Raw genomic sequence first — 17,009 nt, forward strand, 5'->3', positions numbered from 1 at the left:
GACACGTTACGACTCTGTTTTAAACTACTACGCTGACTTACGGACGAGTCAGATCAGTTATTATCTGAGATATGATTAATGATCTTATCATTATTTACCATCTGTTATTTTTATGATGCTATTATTTTCTACGCATAACTTGTTAAAATAACATCTTTTGCATCATTTTGGAAATCAATATTTTTGAAGGTGTTTTTTTTCCTTTATTAAAATAATATGTGCGAAATATGACTCATATACGAGCGTTGTAAAGTGTGTACTTAAGTTTTATAGATAACATATTATTTATATATTGGCAATTCGTATACTGGGAGTTATGAAAATTCTCGGTTTTCTCTTTTGAGTAATCAAACAACATTTTCACGCAGTCATAGATTTCAGGTTCTTTGAGAGCGGCTCGTTTCTTCTTTTCTCGGCACGTGCCTGATATTTATTTTATTATTAATATTTCTAATAACTATACATGTAAATAAAATTTATATAAATAAACAGTACGCGCTATAGGTACAATATGTTCGTTATGTATTTAGGTTGTTTCGTCTGTTTTTAAATATTCATTTGTAAAAAACAATGTTTAAATCATTTACATACTGTACATTTTATGATTGTTTCGTAAACGTAATTTGATTAATTAGTACAGTTTTAAAAATAAAATACTCTGAAAATTTAGAAAGATGGAATCTATAGCGTGTGGTGTATCTAAAAACAAACTTTCTTTATTCTAACTTATTTTCATAATATCTCAAACTATCGGGGTTTTTTTTATTCATTTGTAAGCCAATAGTATAACACCGTTTTGTTTTTTTAGCATATCGATCTATAATGCGGGCGGATGTGCTAGTCTTATAGTGATAAAATTTGGATTTATAGTGCGTACTCGAAATAGGTACAAAAGGAAATCAATGGGCAACGAAGGAAAAGTGATTTCGATTTGTCGAAATCGTTTCGAAAAATAAACTCGAGTTCGGCGACTACAGTAGAAAAAACCAATCCCAAAATAATTCTGACAATTATTGTCTTGCGGGTGTTTCGTCGGAGAAATGTTATTGTGTCGTGCACAGTGTGAAGGGACTGGACTCGAGGGAGACAAGGAAATCCGAGAGGCATTACAAAAGTCATCGTTTATTTTTTCTCTTTTGTCGTCTCGCAAAATATTACACGATATCATCAAACCGGAGAGCAATTAAAACTGTAAAGAATATTTCGCCGTGAATCAGATACACTGTGCGCGACAGACCGTGTCAGCGTTTTCCACCGCAACGAGAGAGTAGATGCGCGGGAGGCCCGGCGGCGGCGGCGGCGTGTGTAATGAGTACACGCGCCTCGGCACAAAGCTTAACCAACACGACCGCCACCGCCTCTGCACGCAACCGACGGAACGCAAGGGCGGACTGCGCCGTTCGAGGGGATTTTATGGCGCACGCTGTAATTACACTACGTTGTTGGAAACGAGGCGGCAGGGGCCCGGTCACAGGTGTCGGACACCGACTAAAACTTCCTCTCCCTCTTGCTCTTTTTCACACACAAAAACACACATCACAATCCGCCCACCGCCAACAACACACAACTCGCCCCGGCGATAACGATACCGACGCGTAATATCATACCGCCGGGTCCAATGTATTGTGAGCGGCCGCATGATCGTGTATTATGTATACACCGCCGATGTTGGTGACTAAGCAGAAATTCGGATTAAAGTATTTCTACATAATTTCAGTTATAAAAAATGTCTACTGCGAAATTGGCTACTCGGCTAAAGATTCTGATTTTCTTTTAGGATCTGCTTTAGCGAAATTCCATTTTTCATGACTCCAAAATTCGCGTTATATCCACACGAACGCCAATTAGATATTAGATAACCTTCGGTTATCGAGTATAATTTATGCGTTTGGATTTTTTAACATTTATCTTTTACACGTGCACTTTAGTCATCTCTATGTCACTTCAATCAATTACCGCGACATGGTTAAGAGCGACGAGGGGATAGACCCCTTTAGAAAGCAGCAAAATAAAAACTCAAAAGTGAACAGTGTAATTAAAATTTCGCGAAAAAGCTTTTATTTCGAACGTTACGGAAAAACAACAATATTTGATACACTTTCCATCTATCAAGTTTCACATATTATAGAGAATACTCTTAAGCGAGTGCAACGTTTGATGCCAAGTAGATATATTATTCTTCATAGTTATTCGTGAAATTAAAGAGAACATTTTTATAGCTGACATAAAAAAAATTCGTCATTTTCATAAAGTCAATCAATCTATTATGGCTACGTAATTCAAGTAAAATACATGGAAAACAATAGAATTAAAAAAAATTTACACTCAAGTGGATTTTTAGGAATATTGCAAAATTCAGTTGTTGATTTCCTACGGGAACATTATCTATGAAAACTTGATTTTTTTAATATTTCACGTAATTCCACGAATATGATTAATAGCGCATCACTCGGAGTGGCTATCATGTATACCATTACATGTAGAGTTTTAATCTGTAACGAGGAATATCTCTCTCGGGTTTTTTTTTTTTTTTATCCTACGGGTATTAAGCTTACACTGCGGTCCAACTTCCGGTGACTGTTGAAGAGACCGAGTGCGCACGGTGGCAGTGAGGACGTGTTGGAGGTTAGGCCGTGAAGTGGTGCAGAGTGGAGGGGGCTTACGGGTCTCTGGGGCTTATCCGGAACGGGCGTGACGGGTTTAATAAATGGTTGAAGAGGCACCTCGGTTAGGGGGCGAACACGGTAGTGACGGCAATAGCGTGTACAGTCCGACGTGCGGCCGGGGCGGGCGCGGGGTATCGAACCGCAGCGGTAGTCGCGTGCCATAAACCTCCCGCCAGCAATCATCTACGGGCAACTGCTGCCGGGTGGTACACACACAAAAGTTACAACACAAGCTCAACAACGGGCACAGGCATTTGTTTTACAAACCTAGTTGATCGTTAAAATTGAAATCCCTTCTTATTTTTTTACATTTGTTTTTAAATTCAAAATTAACTCTTGTCTCGTTACGTCTAATGTTGTGCTGCGGTAAACATTACCTTGTTTTAGTCAGATGTGATAGTTATAAAGAATTTCAAAGTAAACGGTCAAAAGTTGCTCCAAACGAACACATTGTGTTTATTACTCATACAACCCATCCCTTCGATATTATCAAGAATTTAACATATGCATTCGATTTTTGACAATTCTTTTAAGAAGAAACAGAGAAAATGAATAAATTATAAAATATTGATGAAATGTAATTTTCATGGAATATTTTTTTGCTAATAATTGGAACACTAATAAGTTAAAACTTAAAATTATATATTTTACGCCAGCATTCGTTTTCTGGATATTAAGACACCGCCGAAAAGTTGATTGGATCAAATTTCATACCTTTAAAAATTCAATTTTCTGATGAGACCAGAACACTAAGGTTACGTAAAAATCTCGACTAAAATTTTGGACAAATGGAAAAAAATCTTTGTTTTCCAAGTGTAATATTGTTTTGCCGTTCGGCAATTGTAACTTTGAGACTTGAAAACAAAACCAAATTAGGAGTAGTTTTACAAGTAATGTCTACTAGTTTTCATATTTTGTGAAAAATATTCACATAGAACGGTACGTGCCGTTTCGGGTTTTCCGATGTCACAGTTGATAGTGTAACGTTTGTAAATACGATTCCGGACGACGTTGTCAGCACGGCGCTCACACGCCGGTGGCCGCCAACTGACACCACAGTGTTTCTCGGGTTGTGTTGTGTGTTCGCTCTGTGGGCAATCCCACGAAGGTCGGAGAGACTAGGAAAGTAGCGGGACGACGACGCACGCTGGCGGAAAGAGGACTCAGACAGCTCCGGGCGGCGCATTTGTGTCTGTACCACTACTCACTACCGCTGCGAACCTTCAGCGCCTCCGCGTACGTGTTCGTACATATACAATGCGGCGGCAATATCCATTCTATTCCACACACTTGGCGCTATTAGCCAACAGACACGACGCTTAATCGGTCGACTGGTATGCGGCGGATATTCATTAAGTGTACTTGCTACTGTCCACAGTAGCAACGACGGTATTCGCCCTTAGATCGTAAACAGATCAAAAATTGAATATAACACCACAATACATGGCATAACATTTTCGTAATAAAATATCGTTAAAAAACTGTTTTTTGGTAGTCGTGTTTATTTATGCATAGCAAGATTCGTAACGTCTGCTAGAGAAAATGAATACATTTTAACGGCATAGTACGTTTCAGGTTTCATAAGAGCACAACGAAAAGAATACCGAACTGTATTCAGTGCGTGAGGTGTGTGGTCCGATCGATCGGGGCGCCATCGACGGTGGCGTACTTTAGGTCCGTCTGTTGGTCGTCGTGCCGTGTAATTATCAAACGCCGCCGTTACCATCACCACACCGAACTACGGACGGGGAGCCATTACAGCCACCGTCATCACTACCACCACAATATCTCCTCACCGGTTGGCATTTATATACATATACATAGAACCTATTGGATTATACAGAATATTATTCAAATGTATGCCCGCGCTGAACTGGACCCCGAAAACCTTGTAGGAATTTTAGAGGGACTTTATTTATATCAAAAAAAGTCAAAATAATAAAATTTCTATCTAAAATTAGTTGCAATAGTAATAAATCCAAATTTGTACTTTACTCTAACGAGGATTGGGATGAAAGATATTCAGATATAAAACAGAAAATATAGAATTTTTGAGTCTTTATTTCAATGAAAGTGTACAAATAAGCAAAAGTGAATACGTTATGGAGTAAACATTTTTACCCGTTCCGTTTTTTAAAAGGCATTTTTTTTGGTAACTATAGCTCTGAATCACTAACACTTTAGTAAAATTGTGTCATTGAAGTTTTGAAGATATTTTTCTAAAATTTCTTTTAATGAATTATTTATTGAACATTTTTTGATAAACGCAAACAAGGACTCCAAGGCACGAGGCCCGGGGGTTTGAACTCCGCTCGTCACGGTCTTAAGACGGCTCTGTAGGCTGTGAAAAATCTTTGTGTCTAAGATAGAACTAAAAAAATATTAAAGAATAAGATCACTTTTTAAGGGCCTTTGTTCAGGGAGATAATAGGATTCAAAACCCCTCGCAAGATGAAAATAATTACGTGTTAAAGATACAATTTGGAGGGATAATAAACAATTTTCTTATGTATTTCCTCTTTCTACAAACAAAATCTTGATTACGTCACTACTATCATCTTTAATATTTTGAAAAATCTAAGCTTCTAGATTTTAATTTAAAAACGAACAAATTGGACAAAATTTTACACTGAAGAGTCCAAAAACGACAAAAAATGTTGCCACTACTCTTTTATGTTATGATTTTAGTTCTAATATTTCAAAACACAAAAATTATTACTTTTGTGTCATCTCCAATCAGTTGAAATTAAAAATAACATATATTGAAGAGAAAATTATTCAACCTTTAACGAAATTAATTATTTAATTTAAATTTAAATTAATTAATATGACAATTTTTTTTCATATACAGTTACAGTAGAAGATCGGGGTATTAAGAAATCAAGATCATGAATTTTCTGGATTAAATAGTTAAATAAATGAGTTATAAACATTATTATTGAAATATTAAATAATAAGTATGAATAATTTTTCTAAGCGTATCCTTATATCAGTCCAAAAATACTCAGAAACAATTAAAAAGAGATACTGTTTTATAATTATTATACATGTACAATAAATATTTTCAGACCCTAGGTAAACTATTGTGTACACATCAATTTTTTTAATTTGTGGTCGTAAATTTATAGTAAAAATAGTGCTTTAAACATTAAAAGATGCTATATTATGTAAGCAACCAAACTAAAATAAACATTTTTTCCAAATTTCAAAATTAAAAAAAAAAATTGTAACCCTTTTCTCTGGTCACTCTTCTCAAAAAATTGATATTGAGTCATTTACACTAAAAATGAAAAGTTGGGATTAAAAAGGGTTAATATGTAGACAGTAAAAAAATAATGGTTTGGGATGCTTCAACAAAAGTTTTTTTTTATAAAAAATATATAGAGAACAACTTGAAGTAGTGGTAGGAGAAAATAACATTGATTTTTTTAACAACCTTAATATACACTATTAAAATATCACATACAGCAAAAATATACTTGCAGGGGTGTTAAGAAGAGCATAAGGCGTGTTTAACTTTTGGTCAACAAGCGTAATATCTTGAAATATACATCGTAACCCTGTAAAAATTCTATTGAATACTCTATAACTCATTTACGATAATACCACTACCTATAACGTAATGAGAGAAAAGCTTTTTATTTGCAGGAGAAAAAAATACTTATCAAAGTTTACTCATTATATCGTTGAAAATAGAAAAAATTCTCAGGCATAATTGATTTCAAATATTATTGTACAGAATTTCTTACAGTGGAAATATTTAAATTTGCTCAAAGAAATTTCAATTAAAAAACGCTCTCTAGTAGATAGCAACATAACTACTTGTATGTACGACTTGTTAAAACTAAACTATTGTAGAATGGTACTCGGATTATTAATTTTTTATATTGTTTAAACTTAGCTACATTAAAGACGTTTTTTTCTCTACAGTTACGAAATCAAATTTCGTCATAAAACCATCAAATTATTTTAAAAATTCCTTTTTATTACCCTATAATATATTATTATAGGGTATATGTATATTTTTTAAAAGAGCAACACATTGAAAACCTAACTTAGACATACAATTATATAAAAAATGTTTAATAACCATGTATCTGATAGAAATTAAATTATGCTTACAAAATAAGTAAATAATGAATAAATATTAGTAAAAGTTTTCATAATTTAAAATTTAATGTATTATAGAATTTAAAAAAATAATTATAAATGTGTTTCTTTATTGAAAAAAAGTACTTTTCACATAATTATAATTGTACTTTATGTACATTAATATGTTGTCATTACAAGAAATTTATTTTTAAATTAAAAACATACTCAATCACACTAACAAAAAACACACACACAAACTCGCAAAATTACTTAATAATTGTCTTCAAAAAGATGTATAATATAGTTTTAAAAAAGATTTTTATAGTGTTTTGGTAAAAGGAATGTTTAAAATAAATCAAAACTTTAAAAACATAAGTTTTTTCATAATTACTACAAAGAATATTATATCAAGAATAGAATATTAACAACAAATAGTGATGTAAAAAGTCTATAAAGTATTCAACAATTTGATTAATTAATTAAAAAATAAAATAGTTATTTTAATATATTTTGTAGTTTATTTTTTGTGATATAGTTTGTACCTATAAAGTATATGGTTGAAATTAAGGAAATTATGTGATGCTAACTAAAAAAATAAAAAGAAGCAAAAAGAGAGATTGCACTCCAATATAAAATGAGTGGTAAATATTTTATATTTTTATCAACCATTTGAATATAAAATCGTTGAGTTCAGTAAAACTTCATTTTTGAATATTGCTAAATAATACTGAATACTTAAAACTATAAATACTATGTTTTCCATTGAATACAATTAAATCATGTATGAGCTGTCTGAATATATATTTAATCGTTGAGAGTGTTAGTTAGTTCGAAAAATGTATTTTTTGTCCACAACATATGTTGTGTCTTATGAAAATGGTTGAATTGTGATGTATTATCTTGTCATAGTGGACAAACACAAGTATCTGTTGTTTTAGTGAGTTATCAAATTGTTTGTATATGTTGTATGAACTATGTATTGTCCTGAAAACATAAAGGAAACAGACTGAAATTTGAACCCTAAATTTGGTTTTTTACATAGAATTATGCTTTAACAGAATCAATATTTTACTTTATTTTTAAATAAATATTGTACTTTGTATTAGAAATAAATTATATTAATTCTGAATTTCTAATCAAATTTTCAAAATTAATTATTAAAAGTAATGTTTGTTTTCAATTTTAATACTTAAATGAAGATTTTTCAGCGTAAGTAACAGTTTTATAAAAATTTGACATTTCTTGAATTTGTACAACTAATGACCGCATTGCTTTATTTTAATTTAATATCTATCACAAATTTGAAAACCTAGTCTAATATTTTAATGAGTAGTTTGAAAACAATAGTTCAACGAATTAATTTATTTTAAATTTTCTAGTACTATAATAAAATTTTGACCTTATAAATATAATCAATTTTAAAGTTAATAATCTGATGTGAGTAAAAATTTATATTAGAAAAACTTACGAATACAACTATGATTCTTGCTTCATACGTTTACGATTTGGTTCCTTTGGTTCGGCTTCCATTACTTTTAAACGACTGTTATATATTTTATGATCATTTAGGCACTAAAATAAACAGATAAATGCACTTAAAAAAATGTTTTTCATTGTATATGTTAACAATAAAATTAAAATATATTCATATGTATACAGAGTGTCCCGCCAGACATATATTTTTTAATAGAATATTTTACTTTATTAAATTAAATTTTGAAAAAAGTAAAATGTGATATATGCACTTTGAACAAATATATATACATATATATATATATTGTATTGATGTTTCTAAGCAAATTGATATTTAAAGATGTATGTAAACGTCATACATTATTTTTATTTTTACTCTCTTGTAAAATTATAAAAATGTCATGAATTTTTTTTTTTTTTTGCCTGGAAACGTCAATATGTGTAAGAATGAGAATTAAATAATTACATCAATAGCTCTTGTTGCACTTTCCATATTATCATAAACAACATAACCATAATTTTTTCCATCAATTACATTAAGATTTCTTAATCCTTTAAACATTCTAAATGCTTCTTCTAACAACCTCATAGGAGGAATAACTGGTTTGCTCACAAAAAACAATCTACAAAAATATCAACAAAAATAATAATTTAGTAAAACTATTATTGAAATTTTATTCACCTATATAAGTTATCAATTGATGGATTGAGAGGTTTTTCACTTCTTCTTTTTGGTGCCATAGTTGTATTACAATATTCATCTGGTAAACTAAAAGCAGCATTCTTGATCACAGCTAATGCTTTAGAGACTGTACTCGACAATACTTCAATATCTTTTGTAATTTTACTAGCCACAATTGGATCTACAGAATTTGGTAATGACCTGTTAATAAAAGTGAATGTAATAATAAATTATTATAAATATGTAAATTTTTGATAATGAAATCAAAGTAGAAATAATTTGAATTATTAAGAATTTGTGTTATATATACTAAAATAAAACATTTTCAAAAAAATATTCTGAATAATATTTATACAAGTACATTAATACTTACATAGAAGTGTTGCTACTATACTCCAAAATTATTGGGTGGCCAGGAGGATACTCAAATCCATTTATACGACTAACAGCATGATCAGCTGCAGAAATAGTACTGTATATAACTTGAAACTTTTTTTTATCGTATAATTGCTGCTGTAAATAAATAAGAAAAAACGAACAAACATTAAATTTAATGTAAATGAATATGTATTAGTGTAAACAATTATAATGAAGGGTATTAGAGAATCGCTTATATTGTAACATTGTGCAACATTTAATTATCTTATTTTTGTAAAATTATTTATTTTATTTTAGACATAAAATCAACTTTGTATTATTGAATTTTTGCTTGTTTTCACTACAGTCTAGAATACTTGTTTAGTCAGTGTATTTATAGTATTTGTTATGTAGTTAATATTTAATATTAATATTTACACTTTATTTTGCATTTTACTTGACTTACGAGTCTTTTACTTCATTACTTTAAACCATTACTACTTGGTTGTCAACAGGTTGTAATATTCAACATATAGTCGAGTATTACATCTTGTAAATAAAAAAATTTATCACACTGTCCATAAAAATTTTTTCTAGGAAACAATACTATAAATTTATTTATGAAAAAATTTAAACTAAATTTTAATATACTAAAAAATATATGTTTAAGCAGAGAATCACAAAAATCTATTCTAAATTTTAATTTAGAAAAATTAAATATGTAATTGTAACTTTTTTGAGTAAGAAACATGAAGAAATAAAAAGAACTAAAAAAAGTTAAAAGCTTTAAGAAATATTACTAGTTATTAAAGTTTTTTTTTGTAACAATATTTATTTTGAAATAAAATATTAATGATTTCATATCTATAATCAAAATTAGAAAAATATTATTGCTTACTTGTCTTGATAATTCTTTAACTAGTTCCAGTTCTGGAGCAATGTTAAGAATTCTGTAAAGTTCATTGTAAGTAACAATTGGTGACGTAAAAGCGATTAACACTCCAGGCTCATCAAGATGAGGATGAGAAGGTGGCGTAAGTAAAGTGTAATTACTGGTACCTAACATAATTAATGTTAAATTTAAACAGTTGTAATACTTATATTTAAATATAATTGTATAATATGATATTATACAATTTGCATTTTACTTAAAATATTATCCTTTAATTACTTTTTGATTCGGAGTGTCTTGAATAATTTGTAGGGGCATCTTCATGTTTTGGTTTAGCAAAAACTGCTTTATAATTAGATCCACAATTTTCTATAGCCAAAGCAGCTGATGAGGCTCTGAATTCAACAAAAGATTATAAATTATTTATGCACATTATTAAAAATTTTCTTCATTTTGTATCATTACTTTGTAAATGTAATGAAGGCAATTCCTTTCGATTCCCCTGAATCTTTATTTGTAACAATGTGAACTTTTGAAATATCCCCAAATTGACTAAAATAATTTTCTAAATCATTTTCTTTTTCAGTTTTTGGTACAAATACAAATAACCTATTGAATTCCATATCTGAACTATTTTTGCTTTGTCCAGGGCTATATCATAAAAAATGTAAATGAACATAAAATAATAAAGTTCCATTATATAATAAACATTTGGGGCAATATTACCTAGTTGCCATTAGAACTTTCATGCGACGGTGGGATGAATCCAATTTATAACCATTCATTTCCTCAATAGCTTTAAAAGCTTCTGAAGCTTTTGCATACTTAATATATGTTACACCTAAATTGGTATAACAGATAATTTATGATTTCAAATGTTTTTAAATGGATATATTAGTTTGTGAATTATCAATAAAAACAATGTGATTTTAAATATAACCAATTTAATGTAAATTGAATGTATAATCAGCTTTTATACAGTTTACCTTTAACACTATCACTATTTCGATCTTTGACAATATAAATATTTTTTACAGTACCAAATTTGCTAAACAATTCATTAAATTCATTTTCTGATATGGGATTATTTTTGTCGTATAATACAAATATTCTTGAATTTTCTGGATCATTTGGGTCATTTTGTTCATCCTTCATTTTTTTTTTTTTATTAATAAAAGCGGTATAATTTAAACTATGTACTATTAAATTTAGTCAGAATAAATCAAAATTAATATTTTATAAAATACAATTTTTAGATTGAATAAATATTTCTTTGAAAAGTGAGTTGAACATATTACATGTTTATCAAAATTGAAACTCTAATTAAAAATTTTATATGTGGCGTCTGTTATCACACATAGCTCATAAATATTTTTAAGTACAGTGTGTCCAAGAATATTAAAGTATTATTTGATAAGATAAAGGTGAATTAAGTGTTGGTAAAAAGTCTTAACGGAATAATTGATAACATTCAAACTAATTTCGAATGTAAACATAGTAAAAATTTTTAAGAAACTATTAGAAGTATTTGTGATTTGCCCATTAATAGTCTCAGAGTTTTTGCAAAAAATTAATTTAATAGTTATAATTTTTCTTTACTTCTGTCCAATTATCCTTTTTAATTATTTTTAAAATATGTATTGTACATTTTATATGTAGTGATCTCTTAATTATTCAATGAAATTTTCAGGTGCAATTTAATTACAGTATTATTCTAAGTTAATATCAGCAATAAGGTATTTATTGTTTTGTTTCCTTGTTTTATTAGTGTTGAATATTTTATGTACTGATTTTTTTAGTGATTCTAAAATGGATTTCACAACTGCATCTTCATTTCAAAGCCATATTAAAAATTTTATTTTAGCTTCTAAAAAATATTCAAATTTTCAGGATGATTCATCATCATATGCACTTTTATGTTCTTTAAAGGTACTTAATATAACTTATTTCAAATGAAATTAAATACATTTTATAAAACCTATTTGCTAGATACTCGGACAGCCTTCTGATCAATTTATACTAAAATCAGTTGATTTATTTGAGCATGAGTTTTTTATTAATTTGTATGAACTAATGTATAAACTTGATGGTAATTCAGAAATTATGTGGGCTGCCATTAATGTTTTACATGTAGTCATCAAACAAGGATATACAAATAGTACTCTAGTACATAAATATAATTTTGCCCTAATTTTGGCAAAAATACTCAAAGATGATTTATCACCGGATAGGAAAATCAAAGTTCTTAAACTACTTCAGGTAATTTGTTATTAAATAATTTATAATTTAATACTACCTAAAGTATAAATAGTTATCTAACTAATATTTAACATATATCATAAAATACTAATAATATAACAACTATTTAAATGAAATTTATTTTAGATAATTAGTTTTTATATTTATTTAAACCGTTTTTACAACACTTAAAGTTTTTACTCTAATTTATTATTTTTTACTGTTTGTTTAAGGAATTAACTTATGGTGTAAAAACACAATGGCAAGAGAGCTACTTACCAGAATTAATTGATATATTAGTGAAATGGATATCAAATAACAATAATGATATTGTTTCATTTTCCCTTGGAGTTTTAGTTAATGTCTGTTGTAAAAATAAACTTGCAACACTTACACTTATTAAGTGCACAGATTCTAAGTCTTTTATGCGCTTGCTATTAAAAATACAATCCCATAATATATTTATAAAAGTTCAAGTATATAAATTATTATTGGTCCTAGAGCAAGTATCAGCGCAAATTCCACATGTTGATGTCAATCATTTTATTGATGTTACATTTGCTGTTTTAGAAGAAGGCTTTAAACAAAAAAATGTGTGTGTTTTACGACATGTTGTCGATTTTTTTGTTGATATTTGTGATCATTCACATTGGAAAGACTCAGTTTTGTTGTATACTAAGTAATAAATGCTGTATAAGAAAATATTTTACATTAACAACAAATTAACTCTTATTTTTATATACTATTTTTAACATTTTAGTATTTGTTTTACATTATTTTAGTTATGAAATTAAATTAAGAAGTATACTAAATATTATGAATATTTTGGAAAATGATAGTGTTCAACCTGGATATAACTCTACATTTCAATGTGTTGGTTTAGTATTGCAATTCATTGAATATGTTATTCAATTAAAATCAATAGTTTCAAAGACATTATATCCTGAGATTCTATCAAATGTCATATATTGGGCACAATATAATGAACTTTGTACGTTTACATTACCAATTTTGCAAAGTATTACATATGATATACGAAATCATAATAATTCTCTAGAACAAAATCTTCAAAATGCTATAAATTTTAAATTAGAAGAAAGCTTAAATGTAATTATTTGAAATACTGTTTATTAATTAAAAATGTATGTGTATAAAAGTATTGCTAATCTATATGCTTTTTTAATTGTAATATTTTCAAGGTTCTTTTCGGTTTGTTTGAACACAATAATTATGAAATTAATAATATAGATTGGGGAAATTATACAGCATGCTTTAAACTTTTACAAGAAATGTTAAAACTCCATAATTTATATGAAAAAATTGAAGATAAACTTGATTACACTGTAAAAAACAATATTCAGTCTTTAAAATTACTGAGTCATTATGAAAATGATATAATATCCTAGTAAAATTTTCTTTTGTAGTCATTACAATTACTATTTCATTCATTGATGCTGGTGGATGTCAAAAATCCGTGTAACTTACAAAATGTCAATATTGCATTTGTTGAAGCACTATGTTTTTTATCAGATTTAGTAAATAAAAACCCTAAATGGATGTGTTTGTATTCCGAAGTTTTAAATCAAAAAAATGTCTATTATATAATAGCATATATTTTATACAATGGATCAAAAAAAATGAAACAAAAAGTTTTAGATCTAATTACTAAATTTTCTCAGCAAAGGTATAATAAATTCTTTAAACATATTTGTACATTTATTTATTATTTCATAAGATATTTTTTCTATCAGTACAAAATTGTTGTCAGAATGTTTAGAAGAGTTAAATCAGATACCATCTAAACAACTAAATCTAAGTCAATCAAAAGAAATTGAACTAAAGCCATTGTGTTCTTTTAATCAAGAAAACCAAATTCAAATGTATTTAAATCAATTAGATAATTTGTTTAAGCATGATAAAGTAGGTTACTGTATATTGAAATTTATTTATTATTTTTAAAATAAATATTAAAAATACAGTAATAAAATTAAGTTAAATGAGACAGTACTAATTTAATTAAAAATTTTAAATTAATTTATAGATTCAAAATATAAGTACAACCAATGTTATCAAGATGTATCAAACTAAATTAAGTTTGGTATTACAATCAGAAAGTTGGTTAAAACATAGTATAGAAAATGCGTCTACTGAAATAACTCATTTAAACCATAAAATAATGAGCTTACATAATGAATCTATCCACTTACACCAATTTTTATTAGAATGTAATCAATCAATTGATACATTAACTATGGAAAACGATGAATTGAAAAATAATTATAATAAAGTTTCTGAACAACTTACTAATGCCAACAATAACTATGCCAAGGTTATTACAGTATTTATTATATGCTTGTTTATTGTTTTTTCAAGTTAATTTTTATTTTATTTAAGCTATCTCAAAATTATGAATCAAAACGTACAGTGATAAAAGAACAGAATGACTTAATAAAAAAATATGAGAAGCAATTAGAAGACTTAAATGAAGAAAGTAATAGAATGCAAAAAGATCTGTTGAATCAATTGCAAAATGAAAAATTAGGTATAAAATAACTAAAATAAAGGATTACATTTTTCTTTTGTGTGATACAATGATATTTTTATTAGAAACAAGAAAACAAATTTCTAAACTTGAACAACAACTAACAGAAAAACAATTTATTATCAATGAAAAAATTGAAGTAAGAATACATACTACTATTTACTCTTATTTGTATTATTTTTTTGTAAGAGAGCACAAGTAAATTTAATTTACAAATTTATTAATGTTACAATTTTATTAGTAGTATTGATTTATGATATAAATATTCAGTGTTGATAAAGAAAGATTACAGTGAATGAGTTACCAATGTTTAAAAATATTAAATGATGAATTTTGTATAGTATTGTATATATTTATACACATAACTCAATTTGAGGGATCTCAAAAAGACTTATCCCCTTTAATTTTATTGCAGTCTCCTTACAAAATAATATGTTAATTTATATAGAAATATTTTTAAGAAGGGGAGAAGTTAAACCCCAAAAATTTTGTTCAAATTATTCCTATGTTAATACAATTCATTATGATTGTTTAAAGAATTAACCTTTATTATCTTTTTGTGGGAATGTATTAGGAAAAAACATTTTTATATTTTCAGTAAAGACTACATGACTTAATTTAAATTCATTAATTTTATTACTATGTCCTTCTAGGTGAATCATCTAAATATTTTTAATGCAATAAAATGTTAATATATATATATTAATACTTTTAATAAAAAATAAATCTTTATCATTTGTGATCTACTACTTAAAAAAATTTTCTTAAACTTCAATTATTAAAGAAATTTATATTTATGAAAGATTTTAAAATTAATATCTAATCTCTTTTGCACAATTAAAACATTTTTTAGGAAATTGATAGTAAAAAGTCAATAATTAATAATATGGAGTTCAGTATCTCAGAAAAAGATAAAGACATAATTGATTTACGTAAGCAACTTGAAGAACAACATAGAGTTCGAGAAATGATTAGTCAGATGTTAGCTGCTACATCAAGTAAATCTTAAATTATTAAAGCGACATAACATTTTTTATTTGAATGTTATGCATAAATATACCATTTTTTAATTTAAACTCATATAATTGTAGTTTACTAAAAATAATTGTAAGAAATTAATATATTATAAAATCTTGACTAATAATGTTACTTAAAACAGAATGGTACAATTGTTTATCTTAACTCATGAAAAACTTAATTTATAATCATAATAATTCAGCCCATGACCAATTTGAAGTTAATTAGAGTATAAAAACACTACTTTTAATTATGAATTATTATTAATTATAGTAATTTTTACTCATGTAAAAAGAAAAATCCTTAAATATAATCAATTGATTATATTTTTTTGTAAGTAATCTTACTTAGTGGAATTATTGTTGCTTTTCATGTATAATATGATACAACTAATTTGACCAAAACTTAAGTACTCAAATTAGCATTTTACGTGGTCAGTTTTGTTCTTAAAAATTATTTATACTTTTATAAAAATATTTGACTGTAAAATTTGTTAAATTTTATTTGACATATATTTTTTTATTATAAAAATTAATATAATAGTATTTAATTATTCAATATATTAATGCTTATATGTGTATATATTGTCTGTAGTGTTCGGCACATTCCTTAAAAAAATAAAATTAGTTCCGTTTCTTGTTTACAAATAGAAAAATTTATTTGTCTTTTTTCTTTTCTTTTGGAGAGGAAATAGTTCTTTTACTTATCATTTGAAAAATAAATAAATTCCTATTTAATTCATTTTTTTTTAATATCTTAATAAATGGTACCTGTAAATAATATATGGTATAGATATAATATATCCCCACCAAATCATATTAATACGTATTATAATTTTCTATGACTTTTTGGAATTTATTGGAAGCCGTTGACGGATGGTCGGTTTTTTAGGCCGTCCCGTGATAATATAATATTACACTTTAGAACAGATTATCAACATTACGATTAACATCATCGGGATGTATGAATTTTTAGCTTCGATGCGAAGCTGAGAAGGTATTAATTTTACTATGATGTGTTTTTTTTTTTTATTTTTTTTTTTGTGTCTGT

General features: G+C 27.4%; 2 protein-coding genes across 4 annotated transcripts; one reads left to right on the top strand and one right to left on the bottom strand.

The window, feature by feature from the left end:
* Positions 1 to 165: 165 nt before the first annotated feature.
* On the bottom strand, positions 166 to 11,474 carry LOC126906420 (RNA-binding protein 45). Of its 3 annotated transcripts, none has more exons than XM_050687028.1 (10): positions 11,149 to 11,474; positions 10,889 to 11,003; positions 10,628 to 10,813; positions 10,442 to 10,557; positions 10,169 to 10,329; positions 9,287 to 9,426; positions 8,914 to 9,114; positions 8,698 to 8,854; positions 8,227 to 8,330; positions 166 to 423 (listed from the first exon to the last, which is right to left on the bottom strand). In XM_050687028.1, exons 1-9 carry the CDS (start codon positions 11,315 to 11,317, stop codon positions 8,235 to 8,237), a joined length of 1,341 nt encoding a protein of 446 aa, XP_050542985.1. In that variant the 5' UTR covers positions 11,318 to 11,474; the 3' UTR covers positions 166 to 423; positions 8,227 to 8,234. The 3 variants fall into 3 exon arrangements, with proteins under 3 accessions (XP_050542985.1, XP_050542986.1, XP_050542984.1); XM_050687029.1 differs by lacking the exon at positions 166 to 423 and adding an exon at positions 6,864 to 7,742 and having other exon boundaries at positions 9,287 to 9,423; XM_050687027.1 differs by lacking the exon at positions 166 to 423 and adding an exon at positions 6,864 to 7,742 and having other exon boundaries at positions 11,149 to 11,473.
* A 146-nt stretch (positions 11,475 to 11,620) lies between these two features.
* LOC126906419 (uncharacterized) lies at positions 11,621 to 16,556 on the top strand. The gene is made up of 12 exons (XM_050687026.1): positions 11,621 to 11,898; positions 11,962 to 12,091; positions 12,152 to 12,421; positions 12,634 to 13,079; positions 13,183 to 13,507; positions 13,600 to 13,743; positions 13,825 to 14,084; positions 14,152 to 14,320; positions 14,442 to 14,729; positions 14,795 to 14,942; positions 15,008 to 15,081; positions 15,796 to 16,556. The coding sequence occupies exons 2-12, from the start codon at positions 11,972 to 11,974 to the stop codon at positions 15,949 to 15,951; spliced, it is 2,400 nt and encodes a 799-aa protein (XP_050542983.1). The 5' UTR covers positions 11,621 to 11,898; positions 11,962 to 11,971; the 3' UTR covers positions 15,952 to 16,556.
* The last annotated feature ends 453 nt before the right edge of the window (positions 16,557 to 17,009 follow it).

Source organism: Daktulosphaira vitifoliae, unplaced genomic scaffold, assembly GCF_025091365.1.
Source record: "Daktulosphaira vitifoliae isolate Bord-2020 unplaced genomic scaffold, ASM2509136v1 Scaffold_4, whole genome shotgun sequence".
Taxonomy (NCBI): Eukaryota; Metazoa; Arthropoda; class Insecta; order Hemiptera; family Phylloxeridae; genus Daktulosphaira; species Daktulosphaira vitifoliae.